General features: G+C 54.1%; 1 protein-coding gene and 1 long non-coding RNA gene across 2 annotated transcripts in view; one reads left to right on the top strand and one right to left on the bottom strand.

Moving 5' to 3' along the window:
• The first annotated feature begins 124 nt into the window (after positions 1-124).
• The window catches only part of LRRC8A (leucine rich repeat containing 8 VRAC subunit A), a 29,542-nt gene continuing 4,516 nt past the window's right edge, over positions 125-25,150 (top strand). Inside the window, exons 1-3 of the mRNA XM_029062021.1 lie at positions 125-191; positions 3,814-3,940; positions 17,719-19,880. Coding sequence (XP_028917854.1) covers positions 17,727-19,880 — 2,154 coding nt within the window. The 5' untranslated portion in view covers positions 125-191; positions 3,814-3,940; positions 17,719-17,726. The remainder of the gene's footprint in view (positions 192-3,813; positions 3,941-17,718; positions 19,881-25,150) is intronic.
• On the bottom strand, positions 349-23,527 carry LOC120638326. The gene is made up of 3 exons (XR_005659928.1): positions 23,304-23,527; positions 1,477-1,867; positions 349-427 (listed from the first exon to the last, which is right to left on the bottom strand). It is a non-coding gene; the product is annotated as an uncharacterized LOC120638326 (long non-coding RNA).

Below are 25,150 nucleotides of genomic sequence, written 5' to 3' on the forward strand. Positions count from 1 at the left end.
AGATGGCGGCGGCGGCGGCCTCCGGCGCCCTTCACCAAGATGGCGGCGGGGCCTCGGGTCCTGGCGCTGACGTCACTTCCGGGGCGGCGGTGGCGGGGAGCCCCGGTGGTGCAGTGAGGGACAAACAAAAGGAGGCGGCGGCGGCGGAGGAAGGAGGCCGGCGGGCCGGAGCGCGGAGCGGCCCGGCTTCGGTGAGGGGCGCGGGGGCGGAGCCGGGCTGTCACCTCCCTCGGGTGTCCGGGTGACGGGGGCAGGGGCCGAGGGGAGGAGACGGCGCTGGGGGAGCCCCCGGACGCCTGCTCCAGCGGGGCGGTGGAGGCGGCTGGTCCTGGGGGGGGTGGGGGGGGGGGCGAAGGGAGGGTCACCGACTCACCGACTGATGGGAGCCCGGCTCGCGTGCCCACAGCATCCACCGGACACCGGCTTCCTGCAGGGAAGTCGTGGGCGGAGAGGAAGCTTCACCCCCTCTCCCCCCAGGAGGAGGAGGAGGGGGTCTGACCCCCTCGTCCCCCCAGGAGGAGGAGGAGGCCTGACCCCCCTCGTCCCCCCAGGAGGAGGAGGAGGAGGCCTGACCCCCTCGTCCCCCCAGGAGGAGGAGGAGGAGGCCTGACCCCCCTCGTCCCCCCAGGAGGAGGAGGAGGAGGCCTGACCCCCCTCGTCCCCCCAGGAGGAGGAGGAGGAGGCCTGACCCCCCTCGTCCCCCCAGGAGGAGGAGGAGGAGGCCTGACCCCCCTCGTCCCCCAGGAGGAGGAGGAGGGCCTGACCCCCTCGTCCCCCCAGGAGGAGGAGGAGGTCTGACCCCCTCGTCCCCCCAGGAGGAGGAGGAGGCCTGACCCCCCTCGTCCCCCCAGGAGGAGGAGGAGGCCTGACCCCCCTCGTCCCCCCAGGAGGAGGAGGAGGCCTGACCCCCCTCGTCCCCCCAGGAGGAGGAGGAGGAGGCCTGACCCCCCTCGTCCCCCCAGGAGGAGGAGGAGGAGGCCTGACCCCCCTCGTCCCCCCAGGAGGAGGAGGAGGAGGCCTGACCCCCCTCGTCCCCCCAGGAGGAGGAGGAGGAGGCCTGACCCCCCTCGTCCCCCCAGGAGGAGGAGGAGGAGGCCTGACCCCCCTCGTCCCCCGAGGAGGAGGAGGAGGAGGCCTGACCCCCCTCGTCCCCCGAGGAGGAGGAGGAGGCCTGACCCCCCTCGTCCCCCCCAGGAGGAGGAGGAGGCCTGACCCCCCTCGTCCCCCCAGGAGGAGGAGGAGGAGGCCTGACCCCCCTCGTCCCTCCAGGAGGAGGAGGAGGTCTGACCCCCTCGTCCCCCCAGGAGGAGGAGGAGGCCTGACACCACCCAAGAGGAGGAGGCCAGATCCCCTCTCCCCCCAGGAGGAGGAGGGGTCCTGACCCCCTCTCCCCCAGGAGAAGGAGGCTTGACCCCCCGCCCCCCCAAGGAGGACCCGGCAGGAAGAGGCAGGCCAGGAGAGCGAAGTTTGACTCACTGGATCTCTTCTTGGTGTTTTTTTTCCCCCGAGCCTGCGGAAGCCAGGTTTGGCTAGGGAACCCTTCTCCGTTGGCAAGTCGCTGACCACTTAATGTCCATTGCAGGATGGTTCTGAGAGCTCGTTAGAGCTAAACTGATGCAGTGGCCCATTGTGCTTTCCCTGGGAGTGTGGGAGGAAAGAGGCCCCGAGGCCCCTTTGGACCAGGAAGGAGACCGTAGGGAATTGACGGAGGATATAATGGGATGTGGGATGGGACCGGCAAAGGCCTTTTCATGTTCTTGGAGGTGGCAGGGAAGTCCTTGACGACCAGCCTCTCTGACCCCGCTGCTCCTTGTGTCCCCTGCCTCCTGAAGAGCTTCTGGTACATCAAGTGCCAACGAGCAGAAAGCTGTAGGAGAGAGACACAGGGCAAAACAAAATTAAACCTCTCCCCTCTCACCCTGGGGGGTGGCTCTCCCTTTCCCCGGGTTCATCTTGCATCAAGGTTATCATCCATATGACTTCCTAGCAGATATCCCACCTGCAGGGAAAGCAGAGAGCAGAGCTTCCTGACCAGAAAACAGGCATCTCTTGCTACCGGCACATACTGGGGGCTGGGACAGGCCCCATCCAGCTGGTGGGCTGGGGCTAGTGGCTATGACTAGCAGGCTGGCTGAAGGTCAGACATGCTTCCTGTGAAGCAAAGATGGGAAAGGTTGGTTTGTCGTAGCGGCTGAAGTGACGCTGTGTGAATGTGTCCTCTGAATCAATCCCTCTACCTAGGAGTGGTTTGGGTTCTGCTGCTAAATGGTGGGGTAATGGTAGGTGAGAAGCAGCATGGCCTTATGGAAAGAGCTTGGGCTCGGGAGTCAGAGGGACCTGGGTTCTAATTCCGGCTATGCCACGTGTCTGCTGTGTGACCTTGGGCAAGTCTCCTAACTTCTCTGTGCCTGTTACCCTATCTGTAAAATGGGAATTAAATCCTATTCCCTCCTACTTCGACTGGGAGCTTCGTTGTGGGACAGGGACTCTTTCCAACGTGATTAACTTGTAACTACCCCCAGGGCGTAGAACAGTGCTGGGCACATAGTAAGTGCTTAACAAGCTTCATACTTTATTTTATTATTAGTCTTGGGGCTTAAATAGACCTGGATTTTTAGTGCAGGGAGACGAAAGGGGCACAGGTGGCTTGTGGCGGGGGTTATCTGGGAGGTTCATGATAGTCCTCGGATTCCTGGTCCTTGAAGTTTAACGCTATCATTGGCCGAGGTATCTAGAGCTAGGGTGTTGATTCCTCTACTTGACTCCTACCAGCCACCTCATTGTGTCCTTAGCCCCTCAAATGAATGATTTGGGGATTTCCGGTTCTCTGCTGGAAACTTCAGGAAAAGCTATCAGGAAACCCAACTCATCATATTATGCCCAATTATTATTATGCCCAACTCTAGCTCCAGTAGTGTTTTATTATAATGGTGTTTCTTAAGCACTTTGCTTCAAGCACTGTTCTAAGCACTGGGATAGATATTAAGTCTCACATGGGGCTCACAGTCTAAATAGGAGGGAGAACAGGTGTTGACCAGCTACATCTCTTAGATGTGGGTCAGAGGCCTCTGTGATGGGAAGGCTGAGTGTGGAAATGTTGGGTATTTAGGGCTATTCCATTTTCTTCAAGGATACGGATCTCAGTCTGATGGTAACTCCTCCTTCCTAACTTCCAACCGTTACCTGTGGTACCCTAGGGAGGGGATGGGGAATTCCTTTTCCTTGTTGGGGAATCTCTCTCTCTCTCTCTCTCCTTAGCTTTCAGTGAAGAATTAACCTTCACAGCTCAGAGCACTTGACAGGCAAGAGCTCATTCATCCATAAGGAAAGCAGGGAGCGGAGGGAACCCTTTTTTTTTTTTTTAAAAAAAAAAGGGGTATGATTTTTTGTTAAGCACTTACAATGGGTCAAGCACTGTTCTAAGCCCTGGGGTTAGATTCAAGATAATCAGGTTGGACACAATATCTGTCCCACATAGTGCTCACAGTCTGTCAGAAGGAGGAGGGTTTAATCTTTGTTTTATAGGTGAGGTAACTCAGGCACAGAGAAGTGAAGTCATTTGCCTAAGGTCACCCAGAAGGCAAGTGGCAGAGCCAGGGTTAGAACCCAGGACCTCTGACTTCTAGACCCGAACTCCGCTTTTCACTGGACCTCGCCGCTTCTCTGTTGCCAGATGGGCACCTGGGGAAACCGAAGCTCAGGCTGACCTGACCAAAAGTCAGTAACCTGGGCTGAGCGGGGAGGCTGCCGGCCTCCCATCCACTCTGAGCCTCACTGCTTGCCCGCTGATCCTGGGTTCTTGTTCCCTTGCAGAGAGAGGCTGCTCCCATGGCGCTTGGGGAATGCAGCACTTCAACAGGAAATCAGCGTCCCACCCGCACAGATGTCACCTTACTCCAGCACAGAGAACTGACGTGCAGATAGCAGAACCAGCTGTGAGGTTAGAGCTGTGATTGTCTCTCTCTCATTTTCTCTCTCTCTCTCTTTCTCTTTTTTCCTCTCTTTCTCTCTTTTTCCTCTCTTTCTCTTTTTTTTCCTCTCTTTCTCTTTTCTCTCCCCCTCTTTCTCTCTTTCTCTTCCTTTCTTTCTCTCTCTCTCTCTCTCTCTCCCTCTCTCTTTCTTCCTCTCTCTCTTTCTCTCATGTCCCTGGGTGCTTTCAACAAAAACACCTGTGGCCTCCGAGTTTGGATGAGGAAGAGTCAGTGGCTGACAATGCCCAGCAGAGTCTCTGGTGGAGGAGCAAAGGGCAACCGACTATCTGCTTTCCTGCGGCACCTATCACCACAGGTCGCAGGTGCCCCAGCTGGGATCGGGTTAGAGTCAGGGGAGAGTCCGCCGTCCTCTCCTTTTCTAAACAGCCCACTGCCTGGCACCTGAAAGCTTAACTTAGGTTTTCTGGGGTGGAGGCTTGGGGTCCTGAAACTCTCTGGGAATGTGCTAGATTCCCAGTTGGCCGGTGATTCCCAGGGGTTAAAATTAGATTTTTGTTTTTAGCTTCTTTGCTTTGTTTTCCTCCTTTCAGCAGATCAGACCAAACTGGTTTCAGTTTTTGCCCAAACCTTGTCTAAAAGACACCCTGGGGCCTTTTTGCTAAGAGCTGTTTTCAATCAATCGGTTGTATATATTGAACACTTACTGTGTGCAGAGCACTGTATTAAGCGCTTGGGAAAGTTCAGTTTAATAGAATTGGAAGACTCATTCCTTGCCCACAACAAGCCTTCGTGTAGAGGACTATCAGTCTTGTCAGACTATCACTGAAAGGCTGATTGTTCCACCCACCAAGCTGGGATTTGTCAAGAAGGGCAGAGGGTCTCATGCTGGCAATTTTCCTTTTTTCCTGCTGGGCTCCCTGCCTCCAAACCTGGATTTTTGAGCCACTAGTTCTGCCACCGAGAGCAGCAGAGCTGCCGGCAGCAGAGGCCTGTTTCGGTTTCATATCTCCTTCCGCGTTATTGGGTTTGGGGTTCCCAGACCCCTGCCCCGTCCAGTAGGCCTCCAACCTGTTTCCTCAAAAGCCTGACGAAGCCAGGGAAGAAGCAGGGCTTTCTCTTGTGTTAGAGTTGCTCTGCCTTGAGCAACAAGTGTCCGACGAGGCAGCAGTTGTGCCCCCTAATCTGCCTGCATCACAGTCTCAGGATGTCGGGATGGGAGACGGTCAGGAGGGAGAGGAAGTGGAGAGGAGGGACCCGACCTAGTTAAGCCCCACGGCTCTCTGAGAAGAGAATGGCCTGCGAAGGCGGCGGTTGCTATGCTGGCCCGAGCTCTCACCCCTTCCCCTTGGTGCCGAGGAGCAGCTTCTTGCTGAAGAGAGCCTTGGTTCTTGAGTTCGAATCCTGAGCTGAGATGTATGTGGGTGTGTTTTGGATGAGGCAGGAGAGTGTCTTGAGAGAAAGTTCCGGTAATGCTTCCTCTTTCCCTGCCAGTGTTGACCCCGAATATCTTGCCTTGGAAGTGGGATTTGGGGATCATGCTCTTAAGACTTCTGTGCTTTGCGAGGGAAACCTTTGGGATGTTTGCAGGACTTTGAAGGGATTTAGGAAAAAGGCAAAATCCTTGTCCAGACTGTAAGGCATGCTGGGATTTCTTTCCTCAGCCAGGGTTGTACTTCTTCCTGTGCTCTGCTGCTTCTAGATATTTTACTCTAAGACCATTTGGACTCCTCCTAGATTCTCTCTCAAACCACCTCCCTTATCCTTTTTTTTAAATGATCATTGTTACGCACTTACTGTGTGCCAGGCACTGTACTAATCGGTGGGGTGGATACAAGCTAACCAGTGGTCAGACACAGTCCCTGTCCCACATGGGGCTCACAGTCTTAATCTCCATTTTATAGGTAACTGAAGCACAGAGAATAATAAAAATGATAATTATAGTACTTATTACGTGCTTACTTTGTGCCCTCCTTCAGCTGGCTCTCCTATTCACCGAATCCTAACTTAGCTCCCCCTCTCTGCCTCCTCCTTTTGCTGAATCTTTTTCCCGCCGATTGCATCTCTGTGTCCGTGGTCCCCTCAGGGGCTTGTAATGTAGCGATTTGTCTCCGGATGCAGAGGAGTGGTCTCTGTATTCCAAACTCGGCTTTTCCAGAATAGAGGTACTCTCTCTTGGAAGCTAGAGGTGTTGACTTTTTTCCTGGCTTGGCTTAGCGGGGTGCAATTACTTGCTTTTCCGGGGACTCTGTCGTGGCCGTTCCCACATTGCTTCTTGGAGGATGTTGGCTCTTCATTAGGCTGAAACTTTCTTCTCTTTTGAGTCCTTTCCTAATGTAATCTCCCACGTTATGCGTTCCATGAGCGTGTTTGTGTTTAAACATCTCTCTAGGGCTTGAAACCTCAAAATTAAATAGATTGATGCAATTCAGCTTCACACCCAGTACGGCATTTGGCCGCAGTAAGTAGCAGTAAAATTCCACCCTCTCGCAGCCACTGGGGCACCCCTTTAGAGCCGACTGCCAATTCTGTTGGTTCCAAGGAGTCATTGGACTGATTCTCTCTCCACGCCCCTGCCAGTGAAAAGCTCAGGGTTTGAACCGCCTTCTTCTACATCCCTTCAAGAGGCTCATTGTAACGTGACCTCCCTGAATGGTTTTCCAGGCGGGTTGGAGCCCGAGGGCAGCGGGTCTTGAGTGGAAGGTGGCTTGTGTCGTCAGGGAGGGAGCCGGTTGGATCTCCGGTCCCTAGGGCAGGCAGGAACTGGAGATGCCGCTCGTTCCTTTCTCCGCCTCTGTGCCGGGCCGATTAGAAACAGTCCCAGATTAATGGGTGCCTCTCTGCTAGCCGTCTAAGATCTCCAGGGAAGGAGATTCCCGCAACCTCTCCCAGGAGCCCATTCCAGGGTTTCGTAACCTTTCAGGAAGGTAGTTCTGCATATACGCCTCTTCTGCAGCCTGCGTTAACTTCCTTCTGCCTGCTTGTCCGGACAGATCGCCTTTTGTGAACTCTTTGGGGTTGACTCAGCACCCCCTCCCCCGTCCTCCCCACCCTCGAGGTTCTGGCTGGCTGGAAAGACCAAAGCTGTCAAGAGCCCCCATTTTCGGGGGGGGTGGTTGACCAGGGAGAAGTGGGTCAGAGCCCAGAAAGGCAACCAGCATGGCCTGGTGGAAAGAGCACGGGCCTGGGAGTCAGAAGACCGGGCTTCTAATCCCAGCTCTGCGACCTCGGGCAGGTCTCTGTGCCTCAGTTTCCTCAACTGTAAAATGAGGGTTCAATACCTTTCTTCCTCCTCCTTAGACTGTGAGCCTCATGAGGGACAGGAAATGTGTCCAACTTAATTAACACGATCTACCCCAGCGTTTAGAACAGCATTTGACAGGTAGTAAGCCCTTAATGAGTATCTTAAAAACAGAAAACAATTGTCAGTACCCTGCTCCAGGGTATTTCTTTGGCAATTCCAGTTTCTAGCCTGTTCAGTGAGGGGAGGAGAAGCTGTGGTGCTCCAAGTCTTGCCCGCGGCAACTGTTTGGAGGAGTGGGGGCTTCTGTCATGTTTCTGGCAGCAAAATTTTGCTTCGCCTTGAAGGCAAAGTGAGAGGGAGGAAGAGCTGCAGAAGAACCAATCGACTCTTCTGAGCCCTCCACATTTTTATTTATTTATTTTTAGTATTTAAGTGCTTCTCTGTCAGACGCTGTTCTAAGTGATGGGGTAGGTACCAGTCAGTGAGGTCTGACACAGTCCCTGTCCCACTTGGGGCTCACAGTCTAAACACCCCCAGTCGTAACTGAGGCACCCTTCACTAGTTTGCAGAAGGAAAAACCCGTTTCAGGAGGCTTGCTCTTGCTCTAAAAGTTCCTTGGCACTGACGCTTGGCAAAGGATGGCTTCCTCTCAACCTGGGGCCACGAAGTCCTCCCATTGTCAGGCTCCTCAGGCGAATGGAGGGTGCGGTCCTCCCGCCCAGTGTGACTAGTGAGCCAGCCCACATCAGGCCCGGGATGGTCCTGACTCATACCCACAATCCGAGTGTAGGTGACTGTTTGCTGGTGGCCCAATCGGGTGGTGTCTGTTCTGAGGGGATTTGTGGCCTGTGGTCTCTGGATGCTGGACCACGCTTTTTCCCTTTCCAGTTTCTCTGTCTCGGAGAGGATCCCCGAAGCCTTTGTGTCTTTCCACTTGGCTGCTGCGTGAGTCTCTCTGTTTCTGTCTCTCTATGTATGTCATTCTTGCTGCAGGGATTTATTTTTTTTTGGTATTTAAGCGCTTACTTTGTGCCAGACACTGTATTAACTGCTGGGATAGATACAAGCTTATCAGGCCGGACACAGTCCCGATCTCACATGGGGCTCACAGTCTTAATCCCCATTTTAGAGATGAGGGAATTGAGGCTCAGCAAAGTGAAGTGACTTCCCAAGGTCACGCAGCAGACAGATGGCAGAGCCAGGATTAGAACCCAGGTCCTTCTGAATCCCAGGCTCGTGCTCTATCCACTAAGCCACAGTGCTTCTCATATGCTGGAGGTATGGTACGGGGGCCACGTGACCTTGTGTTTTTGTTTTTTTTCCCATTTCGCTCGGAAAACCAGCTCCTTCGACACAACCCCACTTCCCTGGGAAAGTATTGCTGAAGGACAGCTGGCAATGAATTCTTCCCACCTCCCTTGTTCTATTAACACTGGGCCAAAGAAGTAAGCTTCCTCTCCTGGGAAGCTTTCTGGTCACTCTTGCTCTCTCTTTCAACAAAAGGGGCTCTGTGTTCCATTTCCCCTACAGAAAAATCCCCTTTCATGAGGGGTTTGAAACCCACCCCTTGCCAACAGTTTAGGCTGTTTTGGTAGCAGGCAGCACTGATGGCTTAAGTCAATAGCAGTCTCTTTTTCTGGTCAGTCCTAGAGATAAGCGGTGTCACGTTCATTTTTTTAATGGTATTTGTTAAGCGCTTACTGTGTCAATCACTGTTCTAGGCGCTGGGGCAGATATAACTTAATTTGGTTGGACACAGTCCCTGTCCTGCATGGTATTCACAGTCTAAGTAGGAGGGAGAACTGAGGCAGAGAGAAGTTAAGTGACTCGTCCAAATTCACACAGCAAGCAGTGGGCAAAACTGGGATTAGAGCCCGGTTCCTCTGACTCCAGGCCCTTGTTCTTTCCACTGGGCCATGCTGCTTCTCCAGACATGTGGGCTATGAATTTGATTCAGTTCGTGTTTTCTGCAGATACTGAATCTGGATCTAGTAAATGCAGGAGGATCTTAATATTAATAACAACAGTATTTGTTAAGCATTTACTCTGTGCCATCTATGGTGCTAAGGGCTGGGGTAGAGACAAGGTAATCAGGTTGGACAGAATCTTGTCCTACTTGGGTTCATAGACTAAGAGTGTAGGAGAAAGATTATTTAATCCCCTTTTGCAGATGAGGAAACAGGCACAGACAACTGCCTCTTGTCTGTATGTGACCTTGGGAAAGTCTCTCAACTTCTCTGTGCCTCTACTTCATCTATAAAATGGAGATTAAGATCGTGAGCCCATTGCGGGAGATGGACTATGTCCAACCTGATTAGCTTGTATCTACCCCAGCGCTTAGTGCAGTGCCAAGCACATAGTAAGCGCTTAAAAAATACAATTATTCCTTGCCTCCATGAAGAACGGCAGCTGAACCACTCCAGACAGGTGAATGTCTAGCCTTAAGAGAGCTCCCTCAAGAAAGATTCCTCACACTCTCACCCAAACCCTCCTTGCTTAGAGAAGGAGGTTGACCTAGTGGATAAGAGCATGGGCCTGGGAGTCAGAAGGTCATGGGTTCTAATCCTGGCTCCTCCAATTGCTGCTCTGTGACCTAGGGCAAGTCATTTCACTTCTCTGGGCCTATTACATCTGTAAAATGGGGATTGAGACTGAGCCCCACATGGGACAGGGACTCTCTCCAACCCAATTTGCTTTTATCCACCCCGGCGGTTAGTACAGTGCTCCACCCTGGATACCCACCCATTTAAGTCCACTTCAGGTCTCAGGGGAGGTGGTCATTCATTCATTCGATCATGTTTATTGAGCGCTTACTGTGTGCAGAGCACTGTACTAAGCGCCTGGGAGAGTACAGTACAGCAATAAACGGTCACAGTCCCTATCTACATCAGATTTACAGTCTAGAGTAAGGGAGGCAGACATCAATACAAATAAATAAAATTATAGATATGCACATAAGTGCTGTGGGGCTGGGAGGGGAGAAGAGCAAAGGGAGCGAGTCAGGGCGACGCAGAAGGGAGTGGGAGATGAGAAAAAGTAGGGCTTAGTCTGGGAAGGCCTCAAGGAGGAGTTGTGCCTTCAATAAGGCTTTGAAAGAGGAGAGAGTAATTATCTGTCGGATCTGAGGAGGGAGGGCATTCCAGGCCCGAGGCAGGACGTGGGGTAGGGGTCGGCGTTGAGACAGGCGAGATCGACAGCTCATTCCACCCTCCTCAACAGAATAACTCGTTACAGACTTGTAACATAAGTGAGGCAAGTAATGGCATGGTTAGTGTTTGGTTGTGCCTGCAGGCAGAGGGAGATTTGGAGAGGGAAGTGGTTCCGTGCTGGGCAGGGCTCTCTTGGTGTGTCTCAGTCTCAGGGGGCAGCCGGTTCCAGCGGCCGTCTCCGCGGACAGCCCCTGCTGACACTCAGCCTTAGCGTCCCTCCCTGTGTTGTGCAGGCCGACATGATTTCCGGGCTGAGCCTGGATAGCGCGGTCCAGCTGTACTCCCCAAGGAGACAGAAACTAAAAGTCCCAAGGAAAAGGAGTAGGAACAGCCATTGGCGATGGGAAGCCAGCTAAGAAGGCGTGGGTCACCACCCTCCTTCACAAAATTCCGTTTTTATAGTTATCCCTTCTCTCTTCCCTTTTGTCGCTTAGCTTCAAATCATATTTAGCAGAAGGCCACAGGCCCTTAATGTGAACTCAGTCCTCCCAGTTCTAGCAATGTAAAACAGTTGCATTGCAACTGTTTTGAGGACAGTCAATCCATCAGCAGTATTTATCGAGTGCTTACTTTGTGCAGAGCACTGAACTAAGCCTTTGGGAGATTTCAGTACGACAGAATTCGTAGATATGTTCCCTCCCCACTAACTGCGCTCACGCTCAGAAGAGTAGAATCTGTAGACAAGACACATGAATGAATAGTTTCCCCTTCTCTTTAACTTGAAGTCCAGGGTTCTTCCCTGTAAATTATTTTTCTGTGAGTTGTTGTTTTTTTCTTCTGGACCTTTGCCAAGTGTTGGGTAGTAAAGTCCCTAAGCAGACAGTGACCAGATCTCAAAGGCTGAGGTAGGTTGGTTGTTTGTTTATTTTTGTCTTTTAATAATTGTGGTATTTGTTGAGTGCTTAGTATGTGCCAGGCTTGTGTGAAGAGCTGGGGTGGTTACAAGAAAATCAGGTTGGACACAGTCCCTGTTCCACATGGGGCTCACACTCTTAACCCCCATTTTACAGACGAGGTCATTGAGGCCCAGAGAAGTGAAGTGACTTGCCTAAGGTCACACAGCAGGGAAGGGTGGAGCCAGGTCCTTCTGACTGCCAGACCCTTGCTCTCTCCACTAGGCCACCATACACCCGAGATGGAAGATAAGTGCCCTGGCCACAAGGGGCTTATAGTCTAGAGTCCATTTCTGCCCCCTCTTCTTTCTAGTACTTCCTTGGAATCTCTGAATTCCTCCAACTCCCTTCCCAAAGACAGCCGCCGTCTGTGCCACTTCTTGCGGGAATGAATTCTCTCCGCTTCCCATCCGCTGGGTGAAGAAGTGTGTTCTTTTATTGGTTTTGAACCACTTCTCCGTTCCAAGCTTCAGGTATTGCCACTGGGCCCGCTGGAGTAGGAGTTGGTGAACAAGGGTTGGATGCTTGCCCCACCCGCCCTTCTTATGACTGTGAGGACTTCAGGCTTGTCCACGCTCCGCCCGGAAGCCGTTCCACCCACCTCAGCCCCTGGATCATTTCGGTCGCCTTTCACTGTTCCTTGTCAACTCCCCAGACGCCGCCTGGCCTAGTGGGAAGATCTTGGGCTTGGGAGTCGGATGATCTGGGTTCTAATCCTGGCTCTGCCGACTGCTTGCTGTGTGACCTTGAGCAAGTCACTTAATTTCTGTGTCTCAGTTCTCCTCCCTCTTACTTAGACTATGAGCCCCATAATAATAATAATGTTGGTATTTGCTAAGCGCTTACTATGTGCCGAGCACTGTTCTAAGCACTCGGGTAGATACAGGGTAATCAGGTTGTCCCACATGAGGCTCACAGTTAATCCCCATTTTACAGATGAGGTAACTGAGGCACAGAGAAGTTTAAGTGACTTGCCCACAGTCACACAGCTGACAAGTGGCAGAGCTGGGATTTGAACTCATGAGTCCTGACTCCCAAGCCCGTGCTCTTTCCACTGAGCCACGCTGCCCCATGCAGGACAGGGACTGGGTCCTAACGAAGTAACATATCTACCCCAGTGCTTAAAACGGTGTTTGATAGTAAGCGCTTAACAATACCATTTAAAAAAAACCAACAACTGTGTTCTGGGTATCTGCGATGGTCTGCCCAGACTGCCTGGGTCTTCCTAGGAGTGAGGCAGGAAGGGTCCAGCCCCAAACCACCCCTTGCCTCTGCTCCAACTGCCAGCCGTACGTACCCCTGGGGTCAGATTTGGGGTCCGCGTCCTCCGAAAGTGGCACGGAACACCACCCCGTCCACAGCATTTCCCGCGTGGGCGAACGGGAACCCCGCTGGGATTCCCACCCCGAGTCACTGGTCCCTCCTCACCCAAAGCCCGCCTTGGCATTGCCAAGGCGACCTAAATAAACCCTCATCGGCTGGTGGGCCACATTCCCGCCGTTGACACCCTATTGGAAGGGTGGAACTGGAGCTGGGGTTTAGAGGCTGGGACGACTTCCTTGTCGGCGCTTCGTTTAAAGTCTCTCCCCTCCCCGCCCTCTTTCTCCTCCTCTTGCACCACAGGAAGTGGTGGTTCCAGGGGCTGACTCGGTCCCACGCCTCGCCAGGATTCCCGGGGCCGGCTTTGACCCGCGTCGGGCACCCCTTCACCGAGGGATACCCCTTCAGGGAGGGGGCAGGTACTAACTCTTGCACCGATTCCGAGCAACGGATTTGATTCGCGGCTTGTTGTCTCAGTTTCCTCTTCTAAACCGGGGACATCCTGTGGGCTTAAGCGCGGTTGCTGCCTGAGCCCGGGGTCCTGGCTGATAAAACAATAATTATAATAATGGCACTTGTTAAGCGCTTACTGTGTGCCAAGCACTGTCCTAAGTGCTGGGGTAGATACAGATTAATCGAGTTGGACAGAGTCCCTGTCCCACATGGGGCTCACAGTCGTACTCCCCATTTTCCAGATGAGGTAACTGAGGCCCAGAGAAGTTATGTGGCTTGCCCAAGGTCACGCAGCACGCATGTGGAGGAGCCGGGATTAGAACCCAGATTCTTTTGGCTCCCAGGCCTGGGCTCTATTTCAGGGTGCAATGAGAAGACCCACAAGGGGAAGGCTTCCTGAGGGAGTGCTGCTTCTTAGATCATCTACTGAGCTTCTCTCTTGGGGGCTCTGGGCTACTGCTATGGATTTTTTCAAGCTGAGTCTGACGCCGTCGGATGAAGAAATGAATAGGACCCTCCAAGACTGGTGGGCGCCCGCCCCACTCTCTGGGAAATAGCCGAGCCGTCTTTTCGGAATGTGCGGAGTGTGGACGGGTGCCTGGCACGTGCCAGGTCAGATTTTCCGTGCCACACCTCTGCTAACCCTCCACCTGCAGAGACCCTCCTTGAAGCCGGTCTGCAGTTGGCAGGGCCTGGGTCCGGGTCTGCGGTAAGCGCGCAGCAGGCTTCCTTCCCCTGCAGTCAGATTGTCTCGAGAGGAAGCCTGACTTTGCTTTGGGGCTCATGAGAGGAAAGGAGGGCTCTGCGGCGGGAGAACAGCCTGGCAGGGGCGTCTCCCTGGAAACTTCTTGGCGTAGTGGATAGATCTCAGACTTGGGAGTCAGGTCATGGGTTCTAATCCTGGCTCTGCCACTTATCTGCTCTGTATCCTTGGGCAAGTCACTTTACTTTTCTGGCCTTCAGTTACCTCATCTGGAAAATGGGGATTGAGACCGGGAGCTCCATGTGGAACAGGGGCTACAGCAACCCTATTTGCTCATATCCCCCTCAGCGCTTCGTACAGTTCCTGGACACAGAGTAAGTGCTTAACAATTACCACAATTATTATTACTATTATTCAGAAAACCAGGTCAGAGCAGCCTGTTCTAAAGAACCCTTGGTGACTGCGCCTTCTGCCCGCCTCCTGGTCTGGGATCACAGGGCCCGAAGCTGTCTGGATAAAGGACTGGTCTTTAGAAAAAGACAGACTCTGTCTCTTTCCACCACAGCGCAAGGGAGGCCTTTCTGTCCCCAGCATGGATCTTGGCCGGCTGACTGCTGATTCGGCGTGAACAGCATCGGAGGGAAGTTGGGGAGAGGGCAGGCATAACTTCCTGCTGCTGGCTCTGGGCAACCCAGGGAGATTGCCCTGTCCAGACTACAGACTCCAATCTGCTTTTCATTTCCCCTCCTAGGTCAGAACCTACCCTTCCTTTGGGGTAGCTGTGGGAGAAGAGTTCATCTCACTCCGCTTGGGACTTAAGATCATAAGTGATGCTGTTCCTGAGTCTGGTTCAGTGTCCTCAGAGCGATATTTTGTCTCCCAAAATGGCAGCTCTGCCTTCCTGATCATCGATCCCCGGTGGTTAGGGCTGTGTGTCTCTTGTGTGACCTTAGACAAGTTACTTAACCTCTCTGGGCTGTAGTTTTCCCATCTGTCAAATGGGGAATCCATTCTTGTTCTCCCTCCTACTTGGACCAAGTGGATCAGGGACTATGACCTGATCATTACTATTATTATTTTTAAATGGTATTTGTTAAGCGCTTACCCTCTGCCCGGCACTATACTAAACACTAGGGTTGAAACAAGTTACTCAGATTGGACATAGTCCATGTTCCACATGGGGCTCCTAATCTTAATCCCCATTTTACAGATGAGGTAACAGGCATAGAGAAGTGACTTGCCTAAAGTCACACAGCAGACAAGTGGCGAAGCCAGGATTAGAACACAGGTCCTGCTGACCCCCAGGCCCGTGCTCCATCCACTTCGCCACGCTGATTGTCCTGTAGCGGCTCCCATAGCACTTAGCGAAAATACTAAGTGCTTAACAAATACAGCTGTTGTCATAATCACCTGAGAAACCTGGCTGTGTCTGTCATAACCCATGATAAGCTACTCATAGGTTAATGTATCCACATCTACTTTTGTTTTCAGTCTACACAGTTCCTACGGTGATGACTTCCAAATGCTTCCCACCTACTGGGTGAAGAATTTCCTTTTTGGAACCTCAGGCTTCAGTTGGTGGGTTCTTCAGCTCTTCCCGCATTTCCTCGCCCGTCATGATTCTGTGGATTCAATCCCGACTCCCCTCCACCCGAGTCTTTCCAAACAAAAGAGCCAAAGCCTTTCCGCCGCTCCACAACGGGCAGTTTCTCCCTTGCGCAGGTCATCCTTCTCTGTACCCTCTCCAGCGGTGGCCTCGCCGAGAATCTCTCTCTTTTCTCCTACAGGTCGTGGAGCTAATTTTCTGTGGTATCCGAGCCAACCCACAATCGTAACCTAGAGCAGTTTCTCCTCTGGAGCTGGTCATAACTGTGGCTAGGATGACTGGGCTGGCTTTTTGTAACCTGTTCCTCTCCTCCGGGGGTTAGTGACCCGGTTTGACCAGGCTGGGTTCCCTGGCTCATCTCTCTTGAAAGGCTGGAGTAGTTTGGTTGCGGGGTGGGGAAAAGTCCCCATCATTTCGCTCTTTCTTCTCACGAGCTCTACCGGTCTTTCTTGCAGCAGGGGCGTCTTAGTTGTTTTGGGGGCTTGGTGACTGTAAGCTCACTGTGGGCAGGGACCATGTCTACCCACCCTGTTAAGCTCGTCATGGGCAGGGAATGTGTCTCGTATAGTGTACTCTCCCAAGCGCTTAGTACAGTGCTTTGTACACAGTAAGCGCTCAAGCAGCATGGCTTAGTGGAAAGAGCACGGGCTTGGGAGTTGCCAAATTCTAATCCCGGCTCCACCACTTGTCTGCCATGTGACTTTGGGCAAGCCACTTATCTCTGTGTCTGTTACCTCATCTGTAAAATGGGGACCGAGACTGTGTGCCCCACGTAGAACAGTGCTTGGCACATAGTAAGCACTTAACAAATATCATAATTACTATGGTATTTCTCCATTTTCTCTCCTCCTTCCCCAGCCCCCCTCAAGCTTTTTCTTCAAACTTGAGTCAAACTCTCCCTGCCCAGTGACACCACTCACTCCTCCTTGCTGGAAATATCAATCAGTTGACTCACTGTGTGCGGAGCACTGGACTTGCGCTTGGGAGAATACTGAATTGGTCTATGCTATCCTTGCCCCCAAGGAGCTTACGGCCTATAGGGGAAGACAGACGTGAAGGTAGATTACGAATCTAGGAAATCACGTATGGGCCGGGGAAAATGGAGACCAACTCTTCCCTGGCCTTTGTCAGGCCCAGTTTGGGGGCGGCTCTGCCCTCGGCTTCTACGGGGCAGATAATCTTAGCGAAAGCCCCATTCACCAGAGAATATGTTTAGGCTCCCGGTTAGTTTTTTTAGTGTTAGGCTCCAGGCTGAGGAGAGAATAGGGGGGAAAACATAGAAATGGGAGCTTGATCTTGGAGTGGAAGGAAAGGCCGGATGATTCAGAAGGTCGTAAAGTGCTGGTTTCCCACATTGTAGGTGGCTTGAGGAAGCCTAGCCCTGTTATTAGGGAGCTTCCTACCGTCGGGCAGACTCCCGCGGCTGGGTCCAGATCTCCTCTCCTCTAATTCTTTCCCTGCCCAGGCAGTCCTGTGTCACTCTCCTGGGCCCCAACGGACCACCCAGGAGAAGGCAGACACCCAGCCGTGGAAACCGCCAAATCAGAGCGGCGGTGGTGTCTGCCGGCTCCGCCGTGACCCGGCTCCTGGGGAAGCGCCGTCTGGTGGTCTGGTGGGACGGGGATGGACACCTGGGGCCCGCGCGTTTGCCGGGAAATTGACCGATCCCATCCTGGGCCACGGTCTTCCACTCCTCCCCCCTTCCCTTCCCCTTTCCTTAACATGTAAAATGCCGAGCACGCGGAGCACTCTAAGTTCGGAAGAAAGGGGCCGTTTGAACAGGGGGGAGTGCCGTCCGTCCAGGTAATAGCAGGGTGTCGAATGTCGTCCCCCAGCCCGTGCTGTTCTTTGCCGTCCTGAGACATCAGGTGACCCAGCCGGCATTGTCATCCCGAGACGGAAATCTGAACTTGAAAGACGAGGGGCGTGACCCTCTCCAAATCTCTCCCCTGGGAGCCGCCGTTGATCTCCAGCCGCCTAAGATGACGCCAGAGTTTCTTTCCAGCCCTCTGAGGGTCGGCTCCAGCCTTCTCCTCTCCGCCCGGCTGCCAGCCCCTCTCCCGCCCCGGAACGTGCGGCATTCGATTTCGGGGTAGCGGTTGTCCGTTGGGGGGGCCCCCCGCCGCACCCCGACCCCACCTGGCCCAGGTGGTAATGCCCCGGGTTCTGTTTTCACCACACCTCTGGCCGGCCGGGCAAGTCCCCGGATCGGTCCCGGCCAGCTCCGGCGGGAAGAAGGCGTGGGGTCTGGGAGGCGTGACGGGGTGGGGAGAGGCGTCCGGCCGACCCGGCCACCGGTCGCCGGTCCCCGGAGCCTCCCTCTCCTCGGCCGGTGACCCCCTGCCTGTGGCTTCCTTCCAGGTTGAACCATGATTCCTGTGACGGAGCTGCGCTACTTTGCCGACACTCAGCCCGCCTACCGCATCCTGAAGCCCTGGTGGGACGTGTTCACGGACTACATCTCCATCGTCATGCTTATGATTGCGGTGTTCGGGGGGACCCTGCAGGTGACCCAGGACAAGATGATCTGCCTGCCCTGCAAGTGGGTCACCACGGGCTCCTGCAACGACTCCTTCCGGGGCCGGGCGGCGGCGGGCGGGCCCGAGGCCGGCTACCCCAACTCCACGGTGGCCCCGGAGCCGGGCCCCACGGGCATCCGCTACGACCTGGATCGGCACCAGTACAACTACGTGGACGCGGTGTGTTACGAGAACCGGCTCCACTGGTTCGCCAAGTACTTCCCCTACCTGGTGCTGCTGCACACGCTCATCTTCTTGGCCTGCAGCAACTTCTGGTTCAAGTTCCCCCGGACCAGCTCGAAGCTGGAGCACTTCGTCTCCATCCTGCTCAAGTGCTTTGACTCGCCCTGGACCACGCGGGCCCTGTCGGAGACGGTGGTGGAAGAGAGCGACCCCAAGCCGGCCTTCGGCAAGATGAACGGCGCGGCGGACAAGAAGTCCTCCACGGTGAGCGAGGACGTGGAGGCCACGGTGCCCATGCTGCAGCGGAGCAAGTCGCGGCTGGAGCAGGGTATCGTGGACCGGTCGGAGACGGGGGTGCTGGACAAGAAGGAAGGGGAGCAGGCCAAGGCCCTGTTCGAGAAGGTGAAGAAGTTCCGGACCCACGTGGAGGAGGGGGACGTCGTCTACCGCCTCTACATGCGGCAGACCATCATCAAGGTGATCAAGTTCGTCCTGATCCTCTGCTACACGGTCTACTTCGTGCACCACATCCGGTTCGACGTGGACTGCACGGTGGACATCGAGAGCCTGACGGGCTACCGGACCTACCGCTGCGCCCACCCGCTGGCCACCCTCTTCAAGATCCTGGCCTCCTTCTACATCAGCCTGGTCCTCTTCTACGGGCTGATCTGCGTGTACACGCTCTGGTGGATGCTGCGGCGCTCGCTGAAGAAGTACTCGTTCGAGTCGATCCGGGAGCAGAGCAGCTACAGCGACATCCCGGACGTGAAGAACGACTTCGCCTTCATGCTGCACCTGACGGACCAGTACGACCCGCTCTACTCGAAGCGCTTCGCCGTCTTCCTGTCGGAGGTGAGTGAGAACAAGCTGCGGCAGCTGAACCTGAACAACGAGTGGACCCTGGAGAAGCTGCGCCAGCGCCTGACCCGGAACTCCCAGGACAAGCTGGAGCTGCATCTCTTCATGCTCAGCGGCATCCCCGACACCGTCTTCGACCTGACCGAACTGGAGGTGCTCAAGCTGGAGCTCATCCCTGACGTCACCGTCCCGCCCAGCATCGCCCAGCTGGCCGGTCTGCGGGAGCTCTGGCTCTACCACACGGCGGCCCGCATCGAGGCGCCCGCCCTGGCCTTCCTGCGCGAGAACCTGCGGGCCCTGCACGTCAAGTTCACGGACATCAAGGAGATCCCCCTGTGGATCTACAGCCTGAAGACCCTGGAGGAGCTGCACCTGACGGGCAACCTCAGCGCCGAGAACAACCGCTACATCGTCATCGACGGGCTGCGCGAGCTCAAGCGCCTCAAGGTCCTGCGCCTCAAGAGCAACCTGACCAAGCTGCCCCAGGTGGTGACCGACGTGGGCGTCCACCTCCAGAAGCTCTCCGTCAACAACGAGGGCACCAAGCTGATCGTCCTCAACAGCCTGAAGAAGATGGTCAACCTGACGGAGCTGGAGCTGATCCGCTGCGACCTGGAGCGCATCCCCCACTCCATCTTCAGCCTCCACAACCTGCAGGAGATCGACCTCAAGGACAACAACCTCAAGACCATCGAGGAGATCATCAGCTTCCAGCACCTGCACCGCCTCACCTGCCTCAAGCTCTGGTACAACCACATCGCCTACATCCCCATCCAGATCGGGAACCTCACCAACCTGGAGCGCCTCTACCTGAACCGCAACAAGATCGAGAAGATCCCCACCCAGCTCTTCTACTGCCGCAAGCTGCGCTACCTGGACCTCAGCCACAACAACCTGACCGTCGTCCCCGCCGACGTCGGCATGCTCCAGAACCTCCAGAATCTGGCCGTGACGGCCAATCGGGTGAGCGCGTGCTCCCTTGCCCCCTCCCCGGAGGGGGGGACCGCCTGGACGGGGCCGGGGGTCGGCAGAGTTGGCGGGGAAGAGGTGGGCCTAGGGGCAAGCCTCCATCCCGCTCTGTCTTTCTCTCTCTGTCTCCGTTTCTGGCTCTGCCTGTGTGTGTGTCTCCCCCCCTCCCCTCCCCACCATCATCCGGCATGGATTTCGTTCACTTGAGAGGGCTAGGGATTGGGACAGGAAATGTGAAATAGCCCCTCGAGCCACATTTGGCTGCTCCCTCCTTCCCGGGAAGGTCCGTTGGGGTCCTGCCGCTCGGATTAGGTTGGACCAGCAGCGTGGCTGGTTTCCCCATGGCGGCAGCCCCGGGGCTGTGATGGGCCGGCGGGGAGGGGCCCAGTCCCTGCCCGGTCCACTGCCTAAAATGGAAATCTCCCCAAGCCCACCCCTCCTTTCTGGTCCGGAGGGAGAGGGCTCATCTGGGCAATTTATATTGCCATCTGCAAACAGAGGTGGAAATGAGCTAATGACTTTTCCACTCGGGGATCTTTCAAGGAGGGTTTCTCTAAAGTCCCGTTCTAGCCGTTCCTCGTTCAGAGGGAGTCGTCCAGCGCTGGGAGGCTGAGGGAGGTGAACCGAGACGGACTACTTGTCTGTCTTCTCCGGGAAGGAGGAAAGCAAGTATGCAAATCTGAGCAAAGTAGATGACTAATGACAAGTCTCGGACAGGGTGGACCCTGCCTCGTCGGGGAGAACGGTGGGCCCCCATCTGTCCTCCGGGAATGACGGGACTCGGAATTTGGGCCACCCGCTGGTCGCAGAGCCGTGGCCCGGCGTCGGGGTTGGGGCCGTGGGGTGTGGCTTATGCCCAGCACTCCGTTAACGGTTTCTTGCCTAGGGAGGCGGGGCTGGGGTGAGGTCCCGGTGGCTTTCATGGTTTTGGTTTCAGAACTCGGGCGAAGCCACACCTGTGGTGGGGCTGGCTGGGGGAGGAATTCCAAAGTGCGCTGTTTCAGGCCACACCCTCCCCCCCAGCTGCTCTGTGATATCATCCCTCTCTTCCCAATGTCTAGTGCTCCCCGCTCACCTTTTGTGCTTCCCCTGTAACCCCTCACCTGGACCAAACCCATCCCCAGCCTCTGAGAAGCGCCCATCCATTGGAGCCAGGCCAGACCAAAACTTTTTGTCTTTCTTCTTCATGGTATTTGTTAAGCGCTTACTATGTGCCAGGCACTGTACTAAACTCTGGGATAGCTACAACCTAATCAGGTTGGACCCAGGTCAGATACTAATAATTATCATACTCGTTAAGCACTTACTATGTGCCAAGCACTATTCTAAATGCTGAGGTAGATACAAGTTAATTAGGTTGGATACAGTTCCTGTACCACATGGACTCACACTGTTAATCCCCATTTTACAGATGAGGGAACTGAGGCCCAGAGAAGTGAAATGACTTGTATGAGGTCACACAGCAGATATGTGGGGGACCAGGAATTAGAACTCAGGTCCTTCTGATTCCCAGGCCATGCTGTATCCCCTAAGCCCCGCTGCTATCATGGGGCTCACAGTCTTAATAGTAATTATAGAGGAATTTAAGCACTTCCTATGTGTCAAGCACTGTTCAGAATACTGCGGAAGATACAAGATATTCAGGTCAGACTCGGTACCTGTCCCACACAGCGCTCACAGTCCGAGTAGGAAGGAGAATAGGTATCTAATCCCCATTTTTCCGATAAGGTCACTGAGGCACAGAGGGAGGGAAATGACTCGCCTACGATCACCCACAGCAGACAAGTGGCGGAGCCGGGATTAGAACCTAGGTCCTCTGTTCCCAGGCCCATGCTGTTTCCACTAGGCCACACTGCTTCTCATTGCACACAGAGCAGAGAGGAAAGAGTAGAAATGGAAATGCGGGCCCCTCTCTGGAGGGATCTGTGAGTGCTGGGTTGGCACTGGAGTAATTGGGGGCAGGGGGTGGTGTGGTGGGCAGGTGCCCCGATGTTTGTGCTTCCCCACTTCTGGTCTTGGGCAGTTCCTGACACCTCTCCTCTCCTTCCCCTTCTCCTCTCATCCCATACCACTTGGGCCTCGTATCACTAAATCCTAGAACTGGTGGGGAATCTCTTAAGAGTCATCTAGACCAACCCCCTGTCCCCAGAACTAACACTAAATCATCTAGGACAGAGGGCTAATCCTGCCTCTGCTACTTGTCTGCTTTGTGAATTTGGGCAAGTCACTTCACTTCTCTGTGCCTCAGTTACCTCATCTGTAAAATGGGGATTAAAACTGTGAGCTCTCTGTGGGACAGGGACTGTGTCCATCCTGATTATCTTGCATCTACCCCAGTGCTTAGTATAGTGCCTAGCACACAGTAAATGCTTAATAAATACCATTTTAAAAAAAAACAACAACCCAAAAAACCCATTCCTTTCCTCAGCCTCTCTTGGAAATCTATTCAAACTTTTAATTGCCCTGACTGTCACTTGTAATCGCCATGATCTGAACCTCCCCTCCTCCTGCTGATTCCCTTCATTCTCTTGGGTGGAGAATGCCCCCATCAGTCCATCAGCCGTATTTATTGAGCGCTTATTCTGTGCAGAGCACCATACTTAGGGCTTGGAGAGTACAATTTAACAGACACATTCGCTACCCAAAACGAGCTTACAGTCCAGAGGGGGAGAAAGACATTAACATAAATAAATGACAGATGTATATATAGATGCTGTGGGGCTGGGAGTGAGGGGATGAATAAAGGGAACAGGTCAGGGACATATAGAAGAAAAGGAAATGAAGGCCTCTTGGAGGAGACGTGCCGTCGATAAGGCTTTAAAGCGGGGGAAGAGTCATAGCCTGTAGGATATGAAGAGGGAGGGCGATCCAGGCCAGGGGCAGGATGTGGGCAAGAGGTCAGCGGGGAGATAGACACTGGCCAAGGGGCGGTGTCGACCACCATCCCGAAGTGAGTTCAGACTTGCAGTGAGCCCCGGGAAATGCCACTGGCCCCACTCCGGGGGCGACTGGATGTTTGGGGTGGGGCTCTCTCGTGATCTTCCGGGAGCTGCGTGCCGGAGCCTAACCGCACCACAGGCCGGCTGCCCAAAACTCCTTCCCCTTCGTGCACCTCTCCAATGGAATCTACAAAGGCCACTGCAGATGGCCGGAGTGAGTGGGTGGAGTTTGGCCTTACTACTACGTAGAGACCCCCCTGGTGCTTCTTGGAAGCTCTATTTAGCAGCCTGCTTAATCACTTCCTGTTTCCCTCGCCAGGCTGCTTTTTAAATACCGTGGGGCTATTGACATGAACATGGGCCATTTCACTGGTTCACGATCATCTAATCCCGCTGTCGTGGCCACCGTCCCTCCTCCGGGAAGGGGCCTCCAGCACTCAAGTTTAGTACCTGAAACCAGAAAGCAGGAACTGCTTACCTTGTTTCCCAGGGTTGAGCGTAGCCTGTTTCTCCAGTTGCTTTCTGCATTCCGGTGCCCAAAGTACTGATTTCCCAGCAGGGCCCTTCTCTTCAGTGCTGAACAAGTATCACAATTCTTATAGTAAGCATTAACAAATAGAATAAAATATTATGTGACCGCTCAGGGCACTTGCAACAGATGAGCTCTGCTGGGGCAGTGTCTTCTGGTGTCCCCGGCCCTGTGCTGTCGGGGGAAGGGGTAGAGGAGAGTGGCTACTGGGCTGAAGGAGTGGGCCACGTGATTGTTTCTGTCAACACTCCCTCCTTCCCCTTTACTGTTGCTGTTTTCATGTGAGGGGGAGAGAGGAAGTTAGGTGAGAGGTTGTAGAGGATTGAGTTACAGAGCCAGGCTCAGCCCTGGTTATTCCGATCTCTCACTTAATTGTGAGGGAGGCACCACAGTGTTGGAGTATCGGGTGGGCCTGGTAGTGATTTTGGGGAGGTGCTTGGGCTGGGGGGAGCGGTATTATAGGGGATGGGGTAGGAGTGTTGTGGGCAGGCAACTTGCTTACCAACTCTGCTATATTGTACTCTCCCAAGCGCTTAGAATAGTGCTCGGTATATGGTGAGCGGTCAGTAAATATCGTTGATGGATTGAGTGATCCAGAAGGGCATAATCCTTTCGGCTAAGCTCTCCTTCCCCCAAACAGATGTGGATATGCTGGGAAACAGCGTGGTCTAGTGGATGAAGCATGGGCCTGGGAGCCAGAGGGCATGGGTTCTAATCCCTGTTCCGGCCCCTGCCCGCTCCGACCTTGGGCAAGTCACTTAACTTCTCTGTGCCTGTTTCCTCAACTGCAAAATGGGGATTCAGTACCCGTTCTCCCTCCTGCTTTGACTGTGAGTCCCATGGAGGACAGGGACTGTGACCAGCCTGATTAACTTGTGTCTAATAATGGTACTTGTTAAGCGCTTACTATGTGCCAACCACTGTTCTAAGCTCTGGAGTAGATAAAAGTTGATCAGCTTAGACACAGTCCCTGTCCCACATGGGGCTCACACTCTTAATCCCCATTTTACAGGTGAGGTAACTTTGGCACAGAGAAGTGAAGTGACTTACCCAAGGTCACCCAGCAGACATGTGGCGGATCCGGGATTAGAACCCAAGTCCTTCTGACTCTCAGCCCCGTGCTCTATCCACTGAGCCATGCTGCTTCTCATACCCCAGTGCTTAAAACAGTGCTTGACACATAGTAAGTGCTTAACAAAGTCCATCTAAAAAAGAATAAAATAAAAAAAAAATCAGGGTCCAGAACGGGATCATTTCAAAAATTGCCCTATGGATTAGGCTCTCACAATTCCATCTTACTGGGCCTCCCCTAATCACTGAACACAGGGAGCCGGGGAAGTCCTTAGCTGCCCCCAAAGGAAGGTCACTCCAGATCCTGTTGGCATGCCAACAACTGTTGGGGGGCTGACTTCCCGTCCCCAGCCCCGTGGTCACAAGGCAGAAAAGTGGTCCTTCTGATTCGTAGGTCAGTGCTTCCTTTCCAAGGTCCGGAAAAGGCCTTGGTCTTCCTGAGCTGTGCATAGGTGACACAGAAGGGAAAGGGAGTAGGGGAAATGAGGGCTCAGTCGGGGAAGGCCTCTTGGAGGAGATGTGATTCTAATCGGGCTTGGATGGTGGGGAGAGCGGTGGTCGGTAGGATGTGGAGGGGAAGGGAGTTCTAGGCCAGAGATGGGGCTTGGGAGAGGGAATGAGGCAAGATAGGCAAGACTGAGGTACAGTGATAGGTTAGCGTTAGAGGGGTGAGGTGAGCCTGCTGGGTTGTAATAGGAAATCAGCTAGCGGGGCAAGGTGATTTG

Source organism: Ornithorhynchus anatinus, chromosome 4 (assembly GCF_004115215.2).
Source record: "Ornithorhynchus anatinus isolate Pmale09 chromosome 4, mOrnAna1.pri.v4, whole genome shotgun sequence".
Lineage (NCBI taxonomy): Eukaryota > Metazoa > Chordata > Mammalia > Monotremata > Ornithorhynchidae > Ornithorhynchus > Ornithorhynchus anatinus.